We start from the raw sequence: 11,800 nt of genomic DNA on the forward strand, positions 1-11,800 counted from the left end.
TATACCCTGATCCAGGGACTCTGCGGGTACCCATTTATATAATTTTATATTACACGTCACATTATGGCTTTTATGATGCACATGGTCAGTGAGGATGCCTTTTTGTTCCATTTATACCTGACACAGGGTGCACAGCTGGAAAAAGCCTGAAAGTTGATGGTAACATCTATTTTAGGCAGTAAAACAGTAAAAAAAAATCTGCTCTCTTAAAGCTATTAAAGTATTTTTAAAATTGCTGTATAGCTTTGAAATAGCAGTAAAATTTTCTGCACACAGTGAAAAGTATGGTAATTTATCCAAAAACAGCCTTCTGGATGTCACACAGCTTCAATACACATCATCCTTTCTGTCAGTCTTCCATTCTTTTGGAGGCATTTGCTTCTGTGTAGACCTAAGGAATGGTTCCACTCATGCTGAGATTTGATTAAAAGACAGAACTAAAAGATACCATAATCCTGTTCTTCATATCCTCTGACTCTCAATGGCTATTAATACAAAATAAAGGAAATCAAATGATTGCATATTTCATGGTCATTCACAACAGTATTTTGCATGATCAAGACTATAGTCTTGTCCAGGCTTTGACACAATGACATCACTCCTCTGTGTTTTTTTTTAGGTTGGAACCACATACAGAATGGCTTCTGATAGAGAACTTTGAACTGAGTTTGTATATTGAGGAAGTCGTTCAGGGCAAAAACAAAATGTTGATGACCAAATTCAGATGAGATAACCTTTCATGGGAGGAACGAGAGAGTACAAATGTTACACAGTTTTTAGAAAGTAGTTGTAGAACGCAAACAAATTGTACATGGGAAATACTTTTACATAACCTCCTTTATTAAATTTTGGTAGGAGTATGAGTGGACAACAACATTGTGCTGCCAAATGTAAAAAAACCCCAAAACAAACAAACGAACAAAAATAAAAGTAAAAACAATGACAAAACTGGTCAGCAAGGATGAAAATAGCTACAAAAAATAATTTACAAATTATGGCTTCTATCACCATGAGTCATGCATATGTTTGACAAAAGTCTATAATCTCAAAATATTTGGGGCTCAAGTTAAACTGATCCCGCCTAGCAAAACAGAACTGTACCCTTGCCCAAGAATGCAATGTTTTTTCAAGCTATGTGTATTCAAGGTGGTGAGTCCATTAGAACCCTTTATGCCGCTTTAGGCCCGTCCTTCAGTGGATGCCACGCATTCACACCTACTTACCATAAAACGCATGCTGAACAATGTAGTCTGTGGGCAACATGCGCAATCGCACCAGTGCCAGCCGCCGTTTATTGCCGCACGTTCACACGTCCTAAATCTCTTTGATCAGCGTCATGCAAAGCACGGTCAGGTCTGTATAAATTGGGATGTGCGATGGGATATCACAACTACGCAAATCTAAACTCGAACGAGTGGACGATGTCTGTGGTTCATGAAAAACTAGCAGTTGGAGACCTGACCCAGTTCCAGGTCTTTGCAGGAGGCAGCATCCAAAGAATGGTTGACAAGCAACACTCAGGTTGGTGACAGCAAAATTCTCCATGCTTACTGATTAGGCATTTAATTCTGTTTTGCAGTTTAAAAGTGTACAAAATAGCAATTTATTTATGCCTCTTTATTTTTCCAGACTTTGGAGGTCACGAAAGGATAAGACCCTTCCACCCAACCAATACAGTGGGCCCACGGGCGGACAGCATAACTTTGCTAACGCATCGTAGGAAGAGGACAAACTTCACCCAGCAACAAGTCGAGGTCCTGGAGAAGGTTTTTTCGGACACCAAATATCCTGACATTTACCTCAGAGAGAGACTGGAGGTATTAACCGGCCTACCGGAATCTAGAATACAGGTAAACTAATTTAATTTCAGTAATTATATCTATGGTTCTCTGTTTATTCATGATTTCAAATTATGATTACTTGGTGTGGATGATTTTACAGATCACTTATTCCCTATCATGTTGTGTTTCAAGGTGTGGTTTCAGAATCGTCGTGCCAAATCAAGACGTCAGGTTGGGAACCATTTTCCCTCGAAACCCAGTGGCAATGGTCCTGCCTCTTGTGCTCTTATAGGACCTCTGAACCACATTCAAAACCACACAGGCCAGGATATGCAAGGGATGCAAAACTTCGCGATGGGAGAAAATTTAAAACCAACCATGCTTGTCACGGCAGAGGAATCACACTGCAAGACAACGGTCTCGTCCAAAAATGGAAACTACCACGCAGCTCCTTTGCCGGGCCTCCTTGATGCAATCGCCGAGAGCAGAATCAAAGCCGAGAAATCAAAACGAGATAACCTGAGTGTTGTCGTGCCTCGCTACGACGCTCATTCATATCACAGTGACAGTGGACATTACATCAAGCCCCAAGATACAAGATCTGCGGCAAAACAAGTTTTAGTGGACTACGATAACTTTCCTCCCAATAAAACCATTGGCCCTGAAATGAAAGTCATAATTCCCCCAATCCCGACACAAAGTAACTTCAACCGGTCGTCGCCAAAACAGGTCTGCAGTCAAATTCAATACATCCCGGTGAAAACTCTCCCCGAGTTTCACGGCCGCTTCTCACCTATTAGGGGAAGCCAAGGTGGACAAATGTCAGACTCAGATTCAGACTGGGAGAGTGAAGCCATTTCTGGATTTAACGATTTTATATAGTTTGGGCACGCAAATCCTTCTTTTGTAAAGTGGTTCATTGATGAATGATTGAAGGGAAAAAATATTTATTTTGTATTTAAATGATTGTAGTTACTGAGGTTGACTGATGTTTTTAATTATCCACCAGAGAAATAAATAACACTGATCATCCTACAGAGTGTTTTTGTATGTGGGATTACTGAAAAAAGTGTAGTCACAACTTGCTCAAATACACATTTAATAGAAATAAACAGTAAAATATATACAAATGCACCGACATGCTTACATAAACCAGTTAAAACAACTGGTGAAACTGTACTTAAAAGAGTAATGCTTCAGCCTAACGCATAAAATTAACAACTTACACCAGTGATGTAACCAAAGCGAGGTCTCAGGCAGGTTTGCTCGGCACTCCTCTACCAAGGTGAAAATATAAGGAGGAAACATTTACCTCATGTTTTTAACAGCAGGCGCAACGAATATGTTGCATCCATTTAACTTCATACTATTCTCTCTCCTCAGATTCATACAAACACATTCTCGGCTTTACAAAAATAAGAAAATCTCTTCTCAATAGTCATACAATTAAAACACTGACCTCTAATGTCGTCAATGTAATTCATTTTAAGTCGACTGTACAGGTATCTACAATGTACACATTTTAAAAAGGACTTTAATTCAGCCTCCATCGTACAGACACTGGGGAAACAGTAACACACAAAGCATCCACTGACAGCTGCAATTCCCTTTCTAAGAGACCACAATTATTTCTCATCACGCCCACATTTGCTTCCACAGAAAAATAAAATAAATACAGGGGGAATGACAAGGAGAAGGAGTGTAGTTTGGCACAAACTCTGCTGTGTAATCAGACGTAGCAGTTAAAGGTTAAATATGCTGTGTACTTTTTCTGGTGTTTGGTCGGTTACTCATGTAATTCTACATACTTTTCCCAATTATTCAATTACTTATTAATTACATGTCTCTTCAAAGTAAATGTGTAGAAACATCAGGTACAGCTCTGTATGTCCCACAAGTGGAACTGCTTTGTCAGATCTGGAAAAAAAGCCAATAGCTTACAGCGCGGTTGTTCTGAATGCTTGTGACCAAAGGGGTAATAATTGAGGGACGGCCATTGTAGTCAGTCAGTGAACAAACGCACAGACACGACAGTTCTCTCCAAACAATTCAAACAGAGAACATATATACATATACTCCCACTGTGTGAGGGGATGGGGGGTTGTAGAGGTGGCTTGGAGCCTGCTGCTTTCTGAGTCAGTGTCAGAGGACAGTCATGTTCTGTTTGTGTTGTTGGCAGAAAAGGCATGCAGGTTTCCCAGTTGGCTCAAACCACTCTGTATGTGCGCTATATGAATCTCTACATTATCCTGGAAAGCACTGTGGGAGAGAAAAAAAAAACAGGGAAAATATTGACAGTAAATCATCTGTCATTGGAATCAGCAGGGTGTATGAGGATAGCTGGAATCTACAAGTCCATGTTTAAATGCTATATGGCTTTATTTACTTTAGCCTACTGTAAGAATCATGTAAAAAAACAATGCCTGTCTTTCAAGTAAGAGTTTATATTTGGGACCTGCTACAAACTAGAAAAAGAACAATGCATTCAGCCAGTAAGCTGAGCAGCAGTAGCGGAGAAGTTGCAAGCCATTCTCATTATTAAGTTCTGGGAAACAAGGTAATTAGAATATTTAAAAAACTCTTAATGAACACAGGTAAGAAATTTAATGAGTAATTGTACAGGTCCTTACCTGAGGTTGGATTTATCTATTGAATTCTTAATATCATTCAGAGAGTCCGTCAATGACTTGAATTCAAATGAATTCAAGTCACCTCCTTCTGCCAAACACTGTGAGAAAAGGAAAGAGGTAAATAAACTTACAAAAAAACCTTAAAAAAACCCCAAGAAATACTCCATGAGTGTTCCCGAAGTCAATTTCTTGGGTCCAAAACCTGTTGGACTGCCATGATAAATCTACTGACTTGACTAATAGCACAGGATCTTGGTGTAACTAATTAGGCGTGAATTTAAGTCATGTTTCATAACCAGGCCTGGTTGTCTTCTGTTTGTGGTTATCATGTTTTGATGTGGTTGTGCTGTAGGAACACAGGCTGTGGTGCACTATATTCTGAGCATATTCTGAGTTTTCAGAGATATTATCTGTCATGCTCTGTTTAAACAAGTGAACTGGATATGCAGTGCACACAAGGATGTTCCATATCTGCATTGATCTATTTGTGTGACTGACTTCCTCTCTGCTTAAGCCCCTCAGTGCAGATGATAAGCTTTGTAAGTTGCTCAGAATCTGCTCTGGAAAGAGAAAGAGAGAGCGAGCGAGTGAGAACTGTATTTTTTTTCTTTCTTACCCTTATCTGCAGGAGCAGTGCAGTGAGGCGGGAAATGAGATGGGTCAGGCTAGGGCTCTGGACACGCTGCTCGCCGTCAGGTAACTCGTTGGACATCCTCATCACCTCCTGGGCCTCCTGTTCGCAGCGTTTGCGCAGTTCGCTGGGCTGATCAGCTGGCTGCATGCCCTGGTCTGGAGCCAGCTACACCAACACAATAAATAAAAGCCACAGTCTAGCATTCAACACAATACAATTGAGCACAGTAAAGAAAGACATCTCTCACTTGGCTGGTGTGCCGTCAGAGAGGCAAAGTCATCACATTCCACCATGGTGTATGATAACAACACACAACTAGATACACAGGTCATGCATAATTTGATTTCGAGTTCAGAGAGCAGTAGTTCTCTGACCACTTAAGATGGACATGGGCTAACGAGGTTAACTGAAATTTACTTAACAGGGAAGACAACACAATACAAAACAAGACACGGATCCACTCACATCATAACAGAACTGCTGCACTTCGTGTAGGACTTTATTCAAGTCCTTATTGAGCTGCTCCAGGTCAAGTACTTTGGTGGCATACCTCTTCTGAAAATCCAGTCCAATAGGCAAGGAATAGGACTTCTGTATAAAGAGTGAAAAAACAGGGAAATGCCGCACAGTTCAGCCACAAATCAAACACACTGAGCATTTTAAAGACACACTTCAGTAAAGTAAGCTGGTAATTCTGAAATGAATATGTACAAAGTCAAAAAAAGAAAAAGAAATTCATGAGAACTGTATAACAGCACAGAAAGACTACAAACACACCTACAATAATGTTTCACAAAGCACTATAAACTCCTACCAGTTTTTCAGCTTCTGTGTTCATCTCTTTTAAATTCTTGATATGTTCCTTCTTAATCATGAGGATTTTGGACAACCTTGTCTGTGGGATGGGGAAAACACACACACACATACACACAACCAAAACAAATTAGAGGTGATGGGTGAATCAGTTCAGATGAACACACAACAAGAAGAGCAATATACTCACTACTTGCACAAGGAATTTGACAGGGAAGCCACCCAGTGTCTCTCCATCTGTACCAGACAGTTTACTCTTCCATGGGGTCTCACTAAACAGGGGGTCATTGTCCTATGGAGAAAAGGGTAAGCAAGGTCAAAATGCATTTTCTTCAGCTAAGATATCTGCTCTACAATAATGGAAAATTACACCAAAAACCTTCAGATCTCATTCAACATTATGCAAAGACAGAAATATTCTGCTCAAACGTATACTGCGTATTACAATGAGAAACTTCACAGGAAAACGTGAGTCTTTTGAATGATTGTAATACAACTGCAGAAAGTCTTTACGTTGCATTTGAGGTGAGGAATGGCACTGCTGTGGTACAGCATTTCTCAAGCAGTATATTCTCTGTTTACCATAAGAATGGACTGGGTTGAGCCTGGGTAGGAGCCACGAGGAGGGGTCAGAAAGTTCTGGTAGCGAGATGGCCGCTGCTTCTGAGCAAAGGCCGATATCGGCATCGTCTCGTGAGGTTCATTACTCTGAAGACAAAAATTTCAGAAGTTCCACTGAATTCATATAATTCTGTTCACTGAAATTAATTTTTAATTTTTTTGAAGGACAGTAAACGTCTACAGGGACAGTAAGTAAAATGTATTTAAATATCAGCAAATAACCGAGAGGCACACATAATGACTAGCGAGATGCGAGATAGCAAAGAATTTGTGACATTCATGCTTTGGCAAAGAAATAAAAATATTCCTACCAACACTTCGTAGTCAGGCACAGTGTGTGTGCCCAAACCATTCCTGTCAAAGGTCACACGATACGTTGCTGCACTGGTGTCCACAGCATCAATCTGTCCTGTAAACAGGCCATCATGGACCCCCCTAAGTCGAGCTGAAATAAACACAGCACAAACAATCCTTAGACATGCAATGACTAAAAGGCATGGAGAGTTTAATCCGCTTTTCATTAATTATACTATGCCATGAGCCAATCAAAGTACAGTTCTCCTTTTCTATTTCCTTCCTATGTTTCATTGAAGGAAAATACCGTCCGGGTAACACTGTTAATTAATGTATGCAGTTCTTAAGCAAAGCTCAGCACAGCAGTCTCACCAGTGACTTTGGTGCCGATGACTAAAGGCAGCGGGATCTCATCTGGCAGGTCTTTACAGATGGACATGTCTGTGACCTTCCTCTGCTGAAGCAAACGCATCTTCTGCCTCTTCTGCTTCAGTGCTGCCCGTTCCTCCGCAAAGAACGCAGATGAACACCTGACAGAGACAGAAAACACAGGCATTTCGCAAAAGCAGTCCCCTCACCTGATACATTCAGATCTGTGAATGGTTTTTTTCATAGTTGCTTTTGGACTAAGAGCCTGTGAAAACAGTGTCTTATTTTGAAGTAACGTTTAAAATGCAAGCACCTTGTAAATACAGGTGAGTAATTCCTATATTCCAAAGAACAAAAACACCTCCTGAAAAATGACTTGTTTTGGGATAACACATTAATCCAATTATGAAAGTTTAAATGACGTTTGAAGGGAGGACAGTGAGTTGTGCATGACTTGATAGTATTAATCTGTTGACCTACTTTAGATTATTGCCCATAGAGCTTGGGTTTGTGGATGCTATTAAGTAACCTGAATGATATCAGGTGGTTTTCTACCTTCTGGGTTTTCCCATTAGCCTTCTGATGGTTCCCCATTCCACTCTGGTAAGTTTTCTTGTCTTCAGATTGGGAAATGACTCCTTCAGACACAAGCAGAAGTCATTGTCTCCTTCAAATAAAGGCCTGTGTGGAGATACGGTGAGGACAAAAAAAAGCACTGACTGAGTGGCTGATAAACAGAGGAAAAAAAAACTTTTTCTACCCACAGCTTATCACAGGTTAAGTGCCATTCATTTTCTAAAACGCATTCAGAAAATTACTTATTCCAATGTACATTACATCAAGAAAAGAAAGGGCTCTACTCCACGCAGCATTAACACAGCCCCAATCATTGCTAACTGAGCATTATTCTGAGTCTAAGCTGAGTTGCACACCTTCACTCCTAATGCAACGATGACACTGCTTACCTGTCGATATTAGAATAGAACCACTCGTAGATGCACCATTTATGAGCTTTGGGCAGTTTGAGAAGATTTCGTAATCTCAGTCCGATCCTCTGGGAAACCCTCTTGTCTGGAGTCGAGACATTTGCAAGCTTCTACAAAAGATAACAACGATGGTCTATTTGTGGCCTATTTCAGTCTATACACATAAGGTGAACTCATCATTGCGTGCTTGATTCATCTGAAGTGTTTTTTTATTTGTCTGTTTTTTTTAAAAAGAGCAGATGTGTAAACTGAATGGGGGCATATAAATGTTGAGAGTAAAATCTGTGACAGTAACAAAATGTGCAGCTCCCTCAAGAGAGGCATGCTTTATATCACAATGGAAGGTCTGCCTGTTGCAGTGTCAGTCAGCAGCCTTCCCTATGTCAATGTCATTGGACTGGTAAATAAATGTCACTGTACTGTGACAAGCCCTAGCTGACTTTTTAGGTCAAATATTCCACTAACCTCTTTTTATATTCCGTAGCCAATGGGAGTTATTTGAACTGCTAACACAAACCGACTGGCCTTTGTGTCATAACATAAGACTCCTCTGTGAAGGGAGGCAAGAATATGCAGTACCCTTTTTTCCAGGGCTGTGGGTGGAGTGGCCCTGTTTAAAGGCCTTTAGTTAAGAACACAGAGAGGGTATTGCCGGTTAAGAGCTCTGCATAGGGTTGGCAATCTAACCTGAGGCACTGTGGTGACTCTCTGACTCCTCCTAGGTGATCTGGAGGAGGTGAGCGGCCTCTCCTCCTCCTCACAGGACAGACGACTCCTCTTAGAGCTCCTTGTTGGCTGGGAAACAAAACCAACAGAGGTAGATACTGAGGAAACATGCTAAAAATAAAACAAAACACATGAATTCTACTGTGCTTAAGTTCATCATGCTGTGTATCTTGTCAACTTATTCATATTTAAAACAATTAGTAAAGCACGTGGGCTAAGAAAGCAATATTTTAGTGTCCAACAACTGCACAGCATCACATTCTACTCTGAGTGCAGGTGGAAATGTGGTAATTTTTGTCTCAAACACTTTCAATAAAAGAATCCCTGAGATATAACAGATCTAACACTTTTGAAAAACAGCTCAACGCTCTTCAGGAAGGGCTTGGAAATCTCACCGTTTCCATTGATGTATAGCTGCTTCTTCCTCTGGTGTTCTGAGATTTTGGTAATGTGTTTTTCTCATTTAAAGTGTTTGACAAGCTTCCCTCTGTGGGAACAGTAACATTGAAGTCAACATCAAGTTACCACACGTGTAAGTCCATCCTACACAATCACAGTCACAATCAGTCACAATCACAAAATGGTGTTTAAAAAAAAAAAAGAGAGAGAGAAAAAAAATCACACCATTACATGTCTTGACCTAATCATGGAGTAGGTCTCACTTAACCTCACTACACTAAGCTGCTTTAAAAGCATGATTAAAAACAAGAACTCCAACAGAGTATCCACAATACACAGTGTTCTGGCCCCCTGGATGTGCTATAATATGCATATCATTCAAAACAACTCACCTCTCAGGCTGACAAGGGCTTTTGCTGAGGAGCCTGAAAACAGAGCAGAAAACAGTGGCATCAGAAATATGGAATATTACTCCAGTGAACTGTATACTTAGTTACAATAACAAAAGTAAAATGGTATATGGCAATTCGTCAGGATTTTGTCTAGAAGTACAAAGGCACGATTCACGTGTCCAATATAATTTATATGTCTGATTCAATTCACCCCAGTGTAAACATGTTCTGATCCCATTCGCTGCTATGTCTTCATACGTACTATTCGAGCTTACAGACAACTATACACACTATTCCCTGCAAGAGCGTACGTTACACGACCCTTTGCACCAAGCATTTCCACAGGGGTCGGATATCATAAGAACTTGGTTTATAGTCTGTAAAATATTCCACAGCGTGTTAACTGATAACATTTAACCAGGTTGTAAGCTATAATGTTAAGGGCTCTATTACATCCTGTTACGAATCACTGCAGACATGTGTGAAACGAAACGTAGTCAGCAGAAAATAAACAAGCTTGACAAATGTAGCGTCAAATGTCTGATTCTAACACGCGCTTACTTGCTATACCTCAACGGACAGAACAAAAAACTAAGCAGCTAACTAGTCGAAGAAGGCCCACATAATAAATGCTGGACATTTTTAAAGTAACACTGTTGGATAATATCTGTAGAAAAATTAGCTTAATCTGTTCAGTGGTATAAACTGCCTTATATATACAGACCCCCCCAGGAACCACCAGCTAGTTAGCCTAATATCGTTAATGACAACAAAGCAATTCACGTACAAGATACACAACCTGTCAAATCGACAAGGGATCTAAAAACTGACTACTTCTGACTAGTAGAGAGAAAAAAACAGTTCAGATTTGACAACCCCCCGTGGGCTTAGAGACTGTCTCGTGAGTTGAACTGCTGGTAAAGTGCTCCTGTTGTAAGCATGGTTGCAGTCAACAAGAAAGATAAATCCACTAGCCTGCAACTGTCAACGATGTGGGCCACTGACATATCAGGATACATACTCCTACTAGCCATAGTAATTTTACGACCGCCAAATTATATTATCCCCCCACAAATAATAAACACCTGTGAAGAAAATAAGTTGTGGTGTTGTTGATCCGGTTTGTTAGCTTGTTAGCTTGCGTCCCACTAGCAATGTAGGGACAAATCAAGCTGTGGTCACCATTTCGATATTATTTAGAGTTGGTAGCTAGCTGTCTAGCTCTTGGCTAGGTGGCTTAGGTGGCTCCTAAAAGCTAGCTAGCAAGTTTGCTAGCTAGCTAACAGTGACATTACTTTGCGTATAAAACACATTAATAAAGTCAAAAACCTTTACAAATGTGCTCATTTAAAGAAAACAAAAAGTATGGTGTGACTCCCGAAACTGGTGAGTATGGGTTCCGTCCAAATACGCTTCCATTTTTCTAACCCGAGTTAGTTTTTATACTCACTCTCATCTAACAGCTGGTCCAGCTCCGCCATCTTGAACTAGCCGCGCCGCTTTTTCAAAGACCGTGTGACACTGAGCATTGTGGGACAGAGACGGGCAGAGAGGGCTGTTCAAACACCTTCATGGAGAACAGCATTATTTCACGAAAACTGGCTATTTGTCGTATCATATTAACAGTTCTTTTGAGTATCTTTTCTAAGTGTTAAAATAGATCAACGAACCCACTCAATAAGTTACTTTGCCGCCAAAAAGTCAAATATGAAGCCAGTTATTTTTTGGTCAGTGTTCTTCGCTTTCGCGATATGTAACTTAAACTAGGTTGCAGATACAATGAGATAGCAGAAATCAGTCTTATGAGTAAAAGAATTAACAGAAGCCTGTAAAGGAGAGACTTAATATGACATATGACATAAAATGACTTGGATGAAGGAACATCATACGATTTCGTTTAATGGATTCATGTTGACATTCTTCAGAAGACAGAAACAAGAAAGCTTTGATGCAACATTGTATTAGAAAACCTCAAAGTATTATCGATCAATCTTATTTTATGATGAAATATTTTCTGTGAAGGGAAAAACAGCAGAAAAACGAATAAAGAAACGGAGCAGTTAGGACAATGTTCCAACGTTTAATCGTTATTACTGGGAGCTTCTTGACCGCTGTAAACTAAAACATTTATAGCACTTAATCTCAAGGACGGACA

General features: G+C 40.2%; 2 protein-coding genes across 6 annotated transcripts; one reads left to right on the forward strand and one right to left on the reverse strand.

Moving 5' to 3' along the window:
* Positions 1-1,421: 1,421 nt before the first annotated feature.
* Positions 1,422-2,663, forward strand: mixl1 (Mix paired-like homeobox). The gene is made up of 3 exons (XM_030772183.1): positions 1,422-1,521; positions 1,630-1,850; positions 1,974-2,663. Exons 1-3 carry the CDS (start codon positions 1,422-1,424, stop codon positions 2,661-2,663), a joined length of 1,011 nt encoding a protein of 336 aa, XP_030628043.1.
* Positions 2,664-3,709: 1,046 nt separating this feature from the next.
* Positions 3,710-11,147, reverse strand: lin9 (lin-9 DREAM MuvB core complex component). 5 transcript variants are annotated; one of them, XM_030771743.1, is made up of 15 exons: positions 11,096-11,147; positions 9,646-9,678; positions 9,250-9,341; positions 8,816-8,923; positions 8,108-8,238; positions 7,698-7,823; positions 7,146-7,303; positions 6,791-6,924; positions 6,441-6,566; positions 6,049-6,150; positions 5,860-5,940; positions 5,511-5,636; positions 5,028-5,210; positions 4,412-4,509; positions 3,710-4,040 (listed from the first exon to the last, which is right to left on the reverse strand). In XM_030771743.1, the coding sequence occupies exons 1-15, from the start codon at positions 11,124-11,126 to the stop codon at positions 3,935-3,937; spliced, it is 1,635 nt and encodes a 544-aa protein (XP_030627603.1). In that variant the 5' UTR covers positions 11,127-11,147; the 3' UTR covers positions 3,710-3,934. The 5 variants fall into 5 exon arrangements, with proteins under 5 accessions (XP_030627603.1, XP_030627605.1, XP_030627608.1 ...); XM_030771745.1 differs by having other exon boundaries at positions 9,250-9,334; positions 9,642-9,678; XM_030771748.1 differs by lacking the exon at positions 8,816-8,923.
* Positions 11,148-11,800: the final 653 nt, after the last annotated feature.

Source organism: Chanos chanos, chromosome 4 (assembly GCF_902362185.1).
Source record: "Chanos chanos chromosome 4, fChaCha1.1, whole genome shotgun sequence".
Taxonomy (NCBI): domain Eukaryota; kingdom Metazoa; phylum Chordata; class Actinopteri; order Gonorynchiformes; family Chanidae; genus Chanos; species Chanos chanos.